Source organism: Bombus flavifrons, chromosome 9 (genome assembly GCF_040668555.2).
Source record: "Bombus flavifrons isolate JBK064 chromosome 9, iyBomFlav1_principal, whole genome shotgun sequence".
Taxonomy (NCBI): domain Eukaryota; kingdom Metazoa; phylum Arthropoda; class Insecta; order Hymenoptera; family Apidae; genus Bombus; species Bombus flavifrons.
In genome coordinates this window covers 1148747-1162389 of record NC_138450.1, presented here as the reverse complement: position 1 = coordinate 1162389, position 13643 = coordinate 1148747, and the positions used below count along the sequence as shown (strand labels likewise).

General features: G+C 33.1%; 1 protein-coding gene and 3 long non-coding RNA genes across 6 annotated transcripts in view; 3 read left to right on the top strand and 1 right to left on the bottom strand.

The window, feature by feature from the left end:
- LOC138183296 (uncharacterized) overlaps positions 1 to 13643 on the top strand; it is a 52361-nt gene that overhangs the window by 29697 nt on the left and 9021 nt on the right. The window lies entirely within an intron of this gene.
- Positions 1009 to 5948, top strand: LOC138183139 (ankyrin repeat and MYND domain-containing protein 2). The gene is made up of 3 exons (XM_069119729.1): positions 1009 to 1460; positions 2032 to 2409; positions 2484 to 5948. The coding sequence occupies exons 1-3, from the start codon at positions 1260 to 1262 to the stop codon at positions 3126 to 3128; spliced, it is 1224 nt and encodes a 407-aa protein (XP_068975830.1). The 5' UTR covers positions 1009 to 1259; the 3' UTR covers positions 3129 to 5948.
- On the bottom strand, positions 6039 to 9156 carry LOC138183140 (uncharacterized). Its single transcript, XR_011174000.1, has 3 exons — positions 8785 to 9156; positions 8500 to 8657; positions 6039 to 6860 (listed from the first exon to the last, which is right to left on the bottom strand). It is a non-coding gene; the product is annotated as an uncharacterized LOC138183140 (long non-coding RNA).
- Positions 9991 to 12719, top strand: LOC138183129 (uncharacterized). Of its 3 annotated transcripts, XR_011173993.1 has the most exons (4): positions 9991 to 10021; positions 10093 to 10280; positions 10649 to 11595; positions 11666 to 12714. It is a non-coding gene; the product is annotated as an uncharacterized LOC138183129 (long non-coding RNA). The 3 variants fall into 3 exon arrangements; XR_011173994.1 differs by having other exon boundaries at positions 9997 to 10280; positions 10649 to 11476; positions 11666 to 12719; XR_011173992.1 differs by having other exon boundaries at positions 9997 to 10280; positions 11666 to 12717.

The window sequence follows — 13643 nt, the reverse complement described above, 5'->3', positions numbered from 1 at the left end:
CGAAATTGTGAATAAAGTGTCAATAGCTTCGTTTTCTTTCTTTCATTTTAAGTTAGATTAAGTATCTTCGATACGGAATGTTGTCTCAATTGGGTTGCGAATTGTACAATGTTTGTAATCGTTGTGTAAGAAATGGATGCTACGTGATGTATGCTGAATTTTAATAAGTTTGTAATCATCCGTATCATTGTTCTGCGCGAGATAGATGGTACCTAGCGTAGTGCTTTTAAGTTTTAAGTTGTAGTGATTTTAACTGCCAACTTAGATAGACAACGTGAGATACGTGAGTCTTAGCTTTATTTTAATCATAAGACAGAAATGCCTTAGTAAATTATTAGCACCCTTCGTGAGATATGTCGTGGGATAAAAATGCACATTTTTATGTTTCAGATATATGAAATCGGATATATGAAATGAAAAAAAACCACTTTAATTTGAAACTAATTAAACGAATCATTTAACTATTATTATATAGTAATTTATTATTTTGATAATTTGTAATGTACGTAACGTGTGTACAGTATTTTATTATTTTGATCGTGTGTAATACTTCCTTGCGATTATAGCATATCCGGTTCCATATTTTATTTATAATTTCATACAAGACTTTAGTTTTAATTCAAATCATTACTATACCGAATCGATAACGTCACATGTGACACGAAAATTGTAATTACGAAGTACCTGAGTCATCCGCACCCTGGTGGCAAAAATAGGAATTAAATTTGAGATTACACCATTTCGCGCGGTGGTCATATTGAAAGGTGGAAACAACTGCTGAGAATTCGTTATAAATGTAAAACATTTAACTATTTCTGTTCTATATTTACAGTCATTAACATATTGCGAACGTGTCGAGTCCGTGAGAATTCTTGTGTTTGTTCTATATTATCCTATATTATCCATAGCAAATCGCAGAGAGCATAAGAAACACACTGATTTTTTTCGTAGTCAGTATTTTGGGACGTGAGACACAATAATAATAATATCAAGTCAATGTCAAATCAATGATTAACATATTTAAACAGATAGTCAATCTATTTACATATTTCATTAATAGACATATCATAGTTGAGCCTATAGGATAGATTACCTTGCATTACATTTCGTTTCTAATATCATCGACGAGTGGTATTATAAATCTTGATTTTGTGCATGATCGGTATTTCAGTTGGTGTATAAAATCTTATGAAGTGATAAATCTATCTTGTAGCTTGTCTGTGTTTGAACTCTCGTTATACTGATCGATCGTAGAAAAAATGGCGCCTTCTCTAGAGGGTCTAATTGCCGTACAAAAGCAAATTTTTACAAGAATTAGCAACAATGAAGTATCTGAGCTCAAGACATTGTTGGCGGCAAATAAAATCAAAATGGATTTTGTGGATGAAAATGGTATGAGTCCACTTCAACATGCCTGTTACAAAGGAAACAAGGAAATAGTACAGATGCTTTTAGATCAGGTAGGTTAGTTTTTTAAATATGCGTACAACAATTGAATATAATTAAAAAACTTTATAATTTTAATATTCAACATCACATTCGATTTATATGTAACAAAAAGTGAACGAAAACACGTTTCGTACATATATATGTATATATTTTTGACGTTTTGTTTTTGCATCTGTACATTGAATCAACAAATGAAAACTCATTAATTTAAAATGCATTCTGACAAACAAACAAGTATCTATCCTTAAATGTAATTAACTTTTGTGTGCAGATCGAATTTGAAGATAAAACAATTTTTATCAAAAAGTATTTTTGAAGAATCTTGGAGAAAAGGAAAATCATAACAATTATAATGCGTAAAGATTTTAATTGAATTTAATATTAATTGCTCTAATAATATTTATCATATAATGTATTTGTAATATTCTTATAATAACTTGTAACACATTTAAGAAACATAAAGTTTACTATTTAAGATGAAACGTTTTTGGATGAATAATAAATATTATCAATATAAAGCATTGTAGAAAAGATATTATATGAAAATTATATGGCTTTAATAATTAAAATATTTTATTACAGGGAGCAGATGTGAATGCATGTCAACATGAGCATGCATATACAGCATTACATTTTGCTGCTCTTAGTGGAAATGCAGAGCTATGTCATCTCTTAATGTCTTATGGAGCACGTTTGACAGCAACAAACAGTGTGGGACGAACTCCAGCACAGATGGCAGCATTTGTTGGAAATCATAATTGTGTAGCAACTATCAATAATTTTATTCCAAAAGCTGACATAGATTATTATGTCAAACCACAAGGTTTACAAACGGAATCGATGCTTCCTCCACATCTAGCAGACTCTTTCCACAAATTTATAATGCAAATCAATGTGCATCCTGTACGTGTAGCTATGAATATACAGAGATACCCTGGTCTTTTAGAAAATGCTGCTAAGGTACAAACTAATATACATAATGATAAAGCTTTGGATAGTGTTCCGCTATAATGCTTTTTGCTTGTAATTTTCAGGTACAAAAGGTTTTGGAATCTATGCACCATAAAGAAATGACCAGAGGTGCAGAAACAAACGAAGTGATGGCATTTAAATATCATTATCTAAGTTGCATTGTAGCTGAAGTAATCAAGTTTCAGAAGAGGCAAGAAGCAATGAAGGCGGAGAAGACTGACAAAACAAATGAAGAAGGAGAAGAAAAAAAATCAGATACTATCGAGGGTCTAATAAGAAAGTTTCTAAAGTGTAGTAAAAGCGACGGTATACCAGAATATCAGGAAGCTTTTCTGAGGGAAAGTGTAAGAGAATTTCCATATAGAGAAAGTACCATTTTTCGTCAAATGGTCGCAACCCTTGCAGCTAGCGATCCACCTTCTGCCGCGTCAGTAGTATCAGCTGCGATTGATGGTCAAAGAGCTTTCTTAGACAATGCTCAAGTCTGCATTACTTGCGGAGAAGATAAAGCTAACAAAAAATGCAGCAAATGTAAAGCGGTGCAATATTGTGACAGAGAATGCCAAAGACTCCATTGGTTTATGCATAAAAAAGCATGTACCAGATTAGGTCAAAATATAACGCCAAGCGCAAAGATAAGCGATGCAGATAAAGAACAAATAAGCAACGCTGTGAGCTCTAGACTACAAAATCTAAGTGTTAATTAAACACAATAAAAAGTAAAAAAATTCTAAGCAATTAACTTCAATGTGCTGTACGTATCTGTTTAATTTTATATTATATTAATTCAGATGAAAAACTGAAAAGATATTCTTGTTCATACATTTGACAAATAGTTCTGACTTTTTAAATTTACAGAATTTAAGGAACTTTTTATGTATCATGACACATTTTTATCTTTTTTGTCCAGAATAATTCATTATATATTATGAATAATTATCGTTATCATGTATTATAAACGGTTTCGTATGCAAATGTTCAGTTAAACTTATGTCCTCAGGATTGTATTCTTGTGGGTTGTCGTCACCATAAAAATAAAATATACTTATAAACACATTTGTATTATTTCGAAATTTTATTGTTCTTAAAATTTTATAAAATTTATTTAAGAAGCTACTATGGATGTATAAAAAATTTGTATAGCAGCAAATTTCGACAAGAACTTTGTAGAACTATTTAAAACATCTCAATGAATAAAAGATATATACATATCCTAGAAGTCTTCAGAATAAATTTCGTAGAAACTATATTATTTATCCATATATTTTATGAAAATATTTAGAATCAGTGAGATATATATGAATAATATCTGATTTTATTCGTACATGTTTAAATTTACTATTATCTTGTAAAAAGATATATGTAATTGTTTTCTAGTCTTATTTTATTTGCTCTAGCTTGAATGTGCTTGTTCAGAATATCGTGCTTAATATGCGTTTTGTAGTACATGATACTATGGATAAAATAAACAGATGCAATCCGCTCTTATTACCCTTGATATGTATAGCTCTACAGCTTTATAGATCCAAACTGTGATTAATTCTTTGCCATATTTTTGTAGTCGATTGTAAATTTATTTTCTTATGCTCGGTACTTTTGGCCGCTATATTATACATTGTCAATGAGATGCAAATATGTTAAACTGCTAAAAATATTATTAAACTATTTAGTAATATATTTTAGCTATTCTGTCATGGTGTTTTTTATCCAGTAAAAGGAGAACCTACTGTTATTGCTGCATATATCGATATTAAGACAATTTTTTTAGTTCAGCTACTATTTTTATTGCATTTATCTTTGGATTCTATTTTATCTTACGAATCCATCGACCAATACATTAATTTATCTTTTGTGTACGCTTACTTCCTATTTTATTTTAAAACCTCTTTTTGTATTATATCTGTCTACGATTCCTTAGATTGTTGATCTTTGGTTATTTAAAATTTCAGAAATTTCATGTAATGTTTAGTACTTATTATGTATCTTTATAATGTTTTTTTAAGTTGTTGTCCTGCCTTCTTGTTCCACATTAGGGTTATGATTGTTACTTATACTTCAATCTAAAACTTCACCTATGTTGAGAATGTCTCGAGATATAGTGATGTCAATTGTATTAACGTCCTACATATTGTGTTGTAATTACACTATGTATAATTTCATATAATGGGGACTGTACGAATATTTATTACGTGTACATTTTCCTCTCTGGTTTTCAAGTATATCCATATTTACTAAAATTTTCGTAAAAGATATGGGTAAATAATATTTTTCTGTTAAGCTAATTTCAAAGATTCCTGAGGATTTGTACATATATTTCGTTTGTCAACATGTTTTAAATAAACACAAACATTTTACAATGTTTTTGTTAAAATTGACTACTATACAAATTCTTTTTATATTCACTGCATATTCGTCGATTATTAAGGAATATTCCTATTTGAATGTCTAATCTTCCTAGGATATTTTTAATTCTCTTTTATTCTAGATTCTAGATAAATATGTGTTAAGTATATGGTATATACTTATAGTTAATCAATTATTATAAACAAAGGTTGAGATTTTACATTTCTAAAATTTTACTCTATTTATTTAAAGTATCTGTTTTATCTATTTTTTGTAATCATGAATATGTACAATATGTATTTACATTATTATAATATACATATCATATGCATAACAGATGTCTATTAGAGTTGGAGAAGGTTTATGTCTTTTAAACTAAGCATAATTAACTACGTAAGTTTATACGTATAAACCATCGAAATTCCTTTGATATATGAAAGGATCTGCCCTTTCATAATTATTCCGAAGCTCAAGGAGAATCCGAACAATGTAATCGATATTGTCGTAATAAGCGGAAGGTTTCAGTTTTGGTTAATTAACGATCAACGTTTACAGCCGTGGCGGCTGTTTCTGTAAGGGAACACGAAAGTCAAACTGAGCGAGGTACTTCCGAGGCCGGTCTAGTAAATTATGTAACAAGAAATTCCATTGAAATGAATTGGTATTTACTTGTAATGAGTTTTCACAACTAATAATACTTCCTGTTCATGTCATGTCACTGCGTAGTACATTTCGTCATTGTTCGTCCATAATTTGCCTTCTGAGTAATTTGATTCATTATTTATCGACCAACTTGTTAATTTTTGGCTATTGTTCACCTTACACAAATTTATTGATAAATAGTTGTATAATTCATTGGAATAGTAACTATACCTTGGAGGCGGACCATGTAAATTATAAAATAATTGTGTTTGGAAATAATGACCAAATTCCCAATGCGTATAAACACTTGACAAACTCGCACTTGGTACGTTCACAGTCACACCTGCGTAATAAGTTCATATGTATTTTTCAACATATTAGTAAACTATGCCAATTGTAAACTGTGAACCGTGACCGCGATAGCACGTGAAACATTCTCTATAAGTATCGTTATATATCGCAAGTTAATTGTTGCTTACGAGTTTTTATTTTGTAAAGTTAATCATTGTTGACTGCAGTATACATTGATTTTTAAACAAAAATGAGAGCGTCGTTCTTTCTTTTATCCTTTCTTCGATTCGATCTTATCATTACGAATTAATAAATCATAATAATATAAATTTTGTTTGCTTGTTGTCACGTACTATTATATAAAAGCTTGGTATTGTTATTTTACTTTTACAAAGTTTCTGTTAATGTGATGTTAATGCACACAGTGATAGTTAAATAGTAAATGTATATAGTAGTAATATGGTAAATAATAAAATGTATCACTGCCACAGTTTTTTGATAAATAACTTAAATTTATTGTGTGCTAATTCCATAAGGAGATATGTAGTATGTTAAGTAGTATTTGCAACTGAGAAATTCCTATTAATATGTAGATATGCTTTGGTCCAAATCGACCAGTGTCCTTAATTGTGACATTAAAGTCCTTAAAAATGATAAATGTATAGAGATGCAGTCTTAATCGATTCCAATTCAAATGTGACGCGAATATATTTAGAACGTTCCCGCGAGAAATCACATGCAATAAGTCAGCAAGTGGAAAAGAGAAAAGGATGAGTGCTTTTGGTCACAGCCGGATTACGACGGAGCGTCGATCACGGGCAATTTGTATGGCCGGTATACGCGCGGTCGTTAAGCCGATTAATCCAATCACGCGTCACGATGTTCGCATCTGGATCAATGGTGAACATGGTACGTTTGGTATAATGCCTGCATTATCAGTCATTAAGCGGTATGCCGCTGACGATTTTCCAATGGCCACGTCATTCATTTTCCTCATTGCTATATATTTCAAACTTGCTAATAAATTATAAATTTTGTTAGTCTTCGATACACGTTTACTACGGCAAGTTTCTTACTCTTTAACACGGTCGATAACGATTGGCGACAAGATCAAATTTCACCAGAGATATCAGCTCATGAAATTCAAATTCCACAGGAATTACCTAATAAGAAAAGAGATAGCGGGGAACGAAATGAAGCGCAAGAGATAGGGAAAAATGACAGAAACGTTAGAAAGTAGAAAAAGAAGAACAAAAAGAAAAGTGAGAAAAAGAAATGATTGTTTAAAAAAAGAGAAAGAATTACAGAGAGAGAGGGGGGGGGAGAGAGAATGGGACACTTTCATGCACTTTCAATTTTAGTAGATCGCGTAAATGGTGGGGGCGCACGATTTTATGTCCCGAGAGGAAGTAGCGTGAGAAAACATTTTTAGAAAATGCTATTCTATTTGACCGATTTGTGTCTTCGATTAATTAGCCGTATTTTTTTGCATGTTATATCGGAGAATGTTTGTTATCGCGATCTCATAACCCGGACACTTTTTATTTCATTTTCAAAGGTATTTCGTTGAAGGCAATGCCAGTTTGAAAGGAGATCCTTTACGATATTTAGGAATTTTATGATAACATTGTTATATATGGTACATTTGAAAGCAGAAAAAGAGGCAAGAAAGGAAAATACTTCTGGGAAAAATATTCGACGTCGTCTCTGAAAAAAGAAATCATTCGCTTAGTTAATCTTCCAAAATTAAACAAACATTCGGAAGGAACAAGTGAATAAGCATAGAAGAAAAACGAGGGAAATTGGAATCAATTATTTCTCAGTTTGTCACGATTGGGCTATCACGAATAACTTTCTAAATCGGTTGACGATCGTGTAAAAGATTCATCGCTGATCGATGGAGGCTGAAGGAACGGAGCAGAAATAGAATAGCCACGCTTTTCCGTTTCTTGTTATGTCGATTTCCGTAACATTCCACGTCTCCCACGTGGATCAAAGCCAGCGCTGCGGAAAGTGTAACTCGTTGTCGAACGTCCATTCGATGGATCGACAGACGAGCCAGCCATCTCTTTCTCCTCCCGTCTCCGACCCCCACGGCGTAACGTCGTGTCAAAATAAAAGAAAACGAATTTTTCCGGATCAGTAGTGCGGAGAGCAAAGATCCTCAATATTTGATGTCGTTCGTACAACTGTGGAGAATTGTTCGATGCTCAATTGAATATAGCGAGGCAGACAAACAGTTTTAACTTACGCGATACTGTAATAATTACAATTAGATAAATTTGTATAACCTTTGGACACTCTATATGTATATTTTTGCGCTTACAAATTTTCTGTAAAAGTCTAAACATTCGTGGTTTGCTGTACAGTTTACTACGATACTTTAACATTCCCATTTCGTACAACCAGAATTTTTTCGACGGAAGAAAAGTAACAAACAAACTCAAGTATTTTTTTTCGTATCAGTCGGCAGAAGTTTAAAAGCTTTGCTAGACCATAGCTGCGTGATGGCGACACCGACGAGTGTTCAGCTTTAAGTGAACTGTGTAACTTGGAGAGCAGAAAGAAGCCTAGGTATCGCATCGCATACTCGACCACGTATCTCTTCCTCTCCTTCTCCATTTTCTCTTCTTTTCCTTAGTCAAGAGTCACGAGGAAGAATACGAGAAATGAAGAGAGGAGGAAACCTACGTTCAGCTTTCTTCTGAAATTACTCGGTTCCATCACGGTGACCCCTCGTACTTGGTTCTACCATTTTTACGCTCACTCCTATCTCCTCTTTTCACCTTTTCCTACACTTACCCTTTACGCTTTCCTCCGAGTTCACCTGTACCGCGTATCGCCATGTAGATATCTCTTGAAACGTTTCTTAATTCCGCGGGAAGTAAGGATCGACATAATGAGCATGGGCTCGATGAGGTTAGAATAGCGTTGTTCTGCACCCATGTCAACGACGCGCACTATAAAAGTATAATTATACCCGAGCGTGTTATTCAATATCGTTAAGTGGTCCCTATTCTTTTAGTTTTAGCTATATTATGGATATGGTACGAAAGTAGAACATCAACTATGAAGTACCAAATTTACGCTTAATCAATTGGCGTTTTGCCAATTTCCAAGCCTCACGGAAAATAACCTTTATTGTTCGAATTACGGTCAACTAGATACATTCACCGTTTATTCTCTTTCTTGAAAGCCTCGACGTTTTATAAAATTAACTTTACATCGTGGACCATTGTACTTCAAAGACCAGTCTTCTAGTATACACGGAACGGAGGACATGTACTAGCAAAATGGACGAGCCAGAAAATAGCGTATCGTTCCTATTTAGTTGAATAATTGGATACCGCTGTTCCTTCCCTTCCCTCACCTTTCTCGTTTCTAACCCTCTTTCGAAAGACTCTCGCCTTAATACACTTATCGTTAATGCAATTCCAACGGGTTTTCTACCCGATGATGGTTCCCTACCTTTCTGTTGACAACGCAACGTCATTTGCGAGGGTGCTGACACGCTGTTTTCTCGACCATTCGCACTGGCAAGGAAATTGAATTTATTAGAAACAATTTGGCTCGTCGGTTAGCGTTAAAAAACTGTCAAATTCTAAAACAGTGAAAAATTGCTTGGATTTTTGATATTTTATTGTAGTTTGTTTCTTTCCCTGGTTTATCTTTAAGTTTTACATTTATTAAAATTTTAGTACTATAAGTCTCGTTATTTTTTACCTCCTAGATATAAATTTAGGTTAGATTTTCGCAGATTGCGCTATGGTATAAATGACACTCTGAAACTATAGATTAAACGTACAATTTGATCGCAACTGCATAAAGATATATCGTTTACAATCTTAGTTACGCGGAAAATGCAAATTTAATATTGTACGTGTATTGGAGGTGGTAGTTCTCGTGAATAACATTCCTCTCTACAGTCCTCCAAATCCTTGGTATTCTCGGTTGGAATCTAGGCACTTATGGAAATACCTGTCTAATGAATCTATACTTTTTGATGCCATGGTTTAAGATTTCTCTCTCCTTTCCTCTTGCTGTCTCATTACTCATCAATCATCGACGAACACCGCACAGTAATCGTTGGATTGGTGGATACACGATTTTGCATATACCATAAAATATATCTTGTGTACGTATTAGCCGAATGAATGGGAATAAATGGATGATAAGTGATTCTCCGTACAGAAATACTTGAATAACGTGAAACAGAATACGAACCAACTTTATATACAATACTTATATACAATACTTATATACTTATATACAATACAAAACTTTATATACAAACACTTTATATACAATAAATTATCGAACGACGGTAAGGAAGAGATCAAAGAACGTGGATATCATTGGGACAAAATTTCGAATAATATATCCCGTTCGATGCAGCGTATCGCAATTTATAGGATGCTTCGTTAAATTCGCAACCCCTATCCAAAGTTGACGGGCAGTAGAACGGGTTACCAAGAGGGAAAGGAAGGGAGAAGTTTTCAAAGGACACGTCCTCGTTAAGACGACACAGCATTATAACATTTCACGGTTGTCAGCAACGTTGACAGACACGTGGCTACTCATTGGTATATTATATTGCATTTTCGTGGTGATACGATAGCAATGCTTCGTTTAGATTAGTCAAGTTACATGGATCCAAATGAATTGAATCCAAGTAACTTGAGATCACTTTACCAACGTATACCAATTATTTGCCCGATTTAAGATATCCTTCCAAGTTTCTACGGTTATTCGCATCGATACAAGTCATAGAAAAGTTTATACCAATTTTCAATCATTTGTTCTATATACGCTAATAACAATCGTAATTTGTTAACGTTATATGCAAATGTATCTGCAATGTACATGTGTTATAAACGATTCGCTTTGTTAAATTAATACATTTATTGCATTTATTGGAATATTAATAAACGATTTTATTATTTCGTTGCAGATTCTCCACTTTGAAAGGTTTCTTTTCTCTGTTTCGATCTTTAAAGCGATCTCGTTACTTGGAGCGTAAAATATGTAAATTTATTCTATCAATGCAAATTAAAGCACGCTGCTGCTATAACCGTTGCGAGTTATCGTAATTGTTTATAACTATAACGCGTAAATGGAAAAACAATAACAATGTTGTAACAATTGCTTTTCCTGCCTTTTGCTGCAGCTCCGTTGGAAATACGATCGTATGATATTTAAATAGAACACGCATCACAATTAACAGGTATGTATATTCAAAAAATCTGCACGTATTTCTGTCGTTTAATCGTAAATGAAAAGAAAAATAAAATAACAGAAAGTTATTAAAATAAATTTTATTGGAAGTAAAACAACAATAAAAGGAATAGAGAAATAGCATTTAATAAAAATATCGAAATTAGCAATTGACGTGGTTCCAATTATATACGTGTCTCAAAATTAATTTATTTCCCATGAATTTTTGGAAAATTCAAGCGATATCGCCGCCGTTTTTATTGTTGTAGCATTTGCACGGATAAACCATTATAGAATAACCATTTCTGGACGAACATTGTATATTTTACTTACATTAGAATCTGATATTTGTCTAGAACATATACAACGTAACGAATGAAATATACATATTTATACTATTTTTCTTTTCTGAATAACAACGAATCAGAATATAACGGCAGGACAAACATAATTAACAACGAGAAGCTTCTTATACATAATATACACCCACAGTGCAGACGGAAGCATGGAAGACAACGTAGATTGCGTTATAGAAAGACACTCAGTTTCGCGTGAAACTAGCTAGGTAAATTGACTCCGGCGAGTTCTAGGGATCTAATTCTGGGATTTCACTGCTGGTCGATTGGGTTTCACTCCCACCGCGATTCTCTTTGCGCGTAATTTGCCTCTGAGCAACCGACATCCGTAAATATAAATTCTTTTTTTATCGACTTTGAATCTTTCTCTCTCTTGGTTTTCTTTTTTTTTATTTTAGATTTACCAAGCAAGCCGCAAAATAATTATAGCGATTTTGAGAATCGATCGCTTTCGAAATTGTTTTCCTCTCGCTTGGAGCGTGTTACAACCGTATTTGCCACACGATGCTTTGTTCGAAGGATTCTTTGGTAAAGAGGGATGAAAATTAAAAGGATGGTATAAGAAACGAGTATAGTAGTAAAAGAAAAGAATTTTATTCATTAATTAATAAAAATTAATAAGAATTTTATTTATTACGACATAATAAAATTGATTTTTAAAAATTAATATGCGACGTAACAAGATCGACGCGAACATTCGATGTTTGTAATTTTTGCATAAAAGAGGACGAAGAAAAATTGTTGCTTAAGATAGTTAGAAGATTCGATATCTCAGCTTTAACGTAGTAAGACGTCAAAATATCGATTTGCCACGATCTAATGCTAATTAGATATCTAGCGTAGCATGGTCCATGGGGGCAACCTTATTGAAACAAGATTGTTTGACTTCTATATCGAATTATTGGAACACCGCTCCAAATAGCAGCGCTGCTTTACCCATTAATACTAACGTTAACGTATTAACTGAGATTTCAACTATTCCCAAGCTCGTATTTCTGTACTGTAGCTACCTTAAGATTAGTTTCTCTCCATGTATCTGCACAAGACGAACGCTATTACAAAATCTTTTTTATCATATTTGTAAATTCTACTAGCTCATTGGCAGACGTTCCAACTTAAGCGTGCAGAGTAAAATAATGCTATATAAAGCCATATTAAAGCCTATTTGGACTTATGGGATCCAACTATGGGGAACAGCGAGTAATTCCAACATAGAAATTCTTCAACGATTCCAATCAAAAACTCTAAGATCCTTAATAGATGCACCTTGGTATGTTACCAATGGAACAATATATCGCGACCTTAAAATAACTACAGTTAAAGAAGAAATATCCAAATTCAGTAATAGATATAACATAAGAATTAACAACCACCAAAACCCATTAGTTACTCAATTACCTTTTTTTTTTTATTTGGTAGACTTTTTACATTCAATTCTCATTGAGAATTATAAGTAAATTATTTTGGCGTAGTACTGTAACTTGGGTTATAAGAGTTTATAGTATGTTTGATTCTAGTTGAATCTAATGCTTAAATCTAAAGGGTATTGTCTTTTTAGTCTGTGGATCTGATCCGTCGTGTCAAGTAATTGGGTAATGGGTTTTGGTTGTTGTTAACTCTTATATCTGTTTCTGAACTTGGATATTTCTTCTTTAACAGTGGGTATCTACTCAATTACTTTACACGATGGATCAGATCCGTAGGCTAAAAAGATATTACCTTTTAGATTTAAACATTACATTCAACTAGAATCAAACATACGATAATCACTTATTATTTAAGTTACAGTACCACGCCAGAATAATTTACTTATAATTCTCAATGAGAATTGATTGTAAACTACTACCAAATAAAAAAAAATCATATTTGGTCAGTTCTTTTTTTTTATTATTTAACTTGTACTTTACAATTTGTCCAGCTGGACATTCGGTAAATTTTTATATCTTAATTGCTAAATAAGATGTGGATGGCTACCCCCAGCGGGATACCATCTTCGAATTTGAGTATTTTATTTTTTTAGTGAGGTCGGTGGGGTGTTTTATTTTTAGTCTTCTTCCTATGAGAGCTTTGTTCGCTTCAGCAGCAAGCTGGTTTGGATGCGTTGCCGTTCTTTCCTTGGATTTTTCTACCTACCTGCCGATTTCTTCTGTGACCGTTGGTATTTTTAAGTCTTTGCGTAGATCCTGGTTTTTGACATACTATGAGACGTTGACTATTGTTCTCAGTACCTTCGACTGTAGCGGCTCTAGTTTATTTATGTGGCTCATTGCTGCTGTTCCCCATAGTTGTATTCCGTACGTCTAAATTGGTTTTACTATCATTTTGTAGATTTTTAGTTTATTTTCCATGCTGAGTTTAGAGTTTCGACTAGTTAGC

Excerpts from the sequence above, each read along its gene's own strand:
- LOC138183139 (XM_069119729.1), top strand. The coding sequence starts at position 1,260 with ATGGCGCCTTCTCTAGAGGGTCTAATTGCCGTACAAAAGCAAATTTTT. Across the intron at positions 1,461-2,031 it reads TACAGATGCTTTTAGATCAG|GGAGCAGATGTGAATGCATG; the intron begins GTAGGTTAGTTT and ends ATTTTATTACAG. Across the intron at positions 2,410-2,483 it reads TTTTAGAAAATGCTGCTAAG|GTACAAAAGGTTTTGGAATC; the intron begins GTACAAACTAAT and ends TGTAATTTTCAG.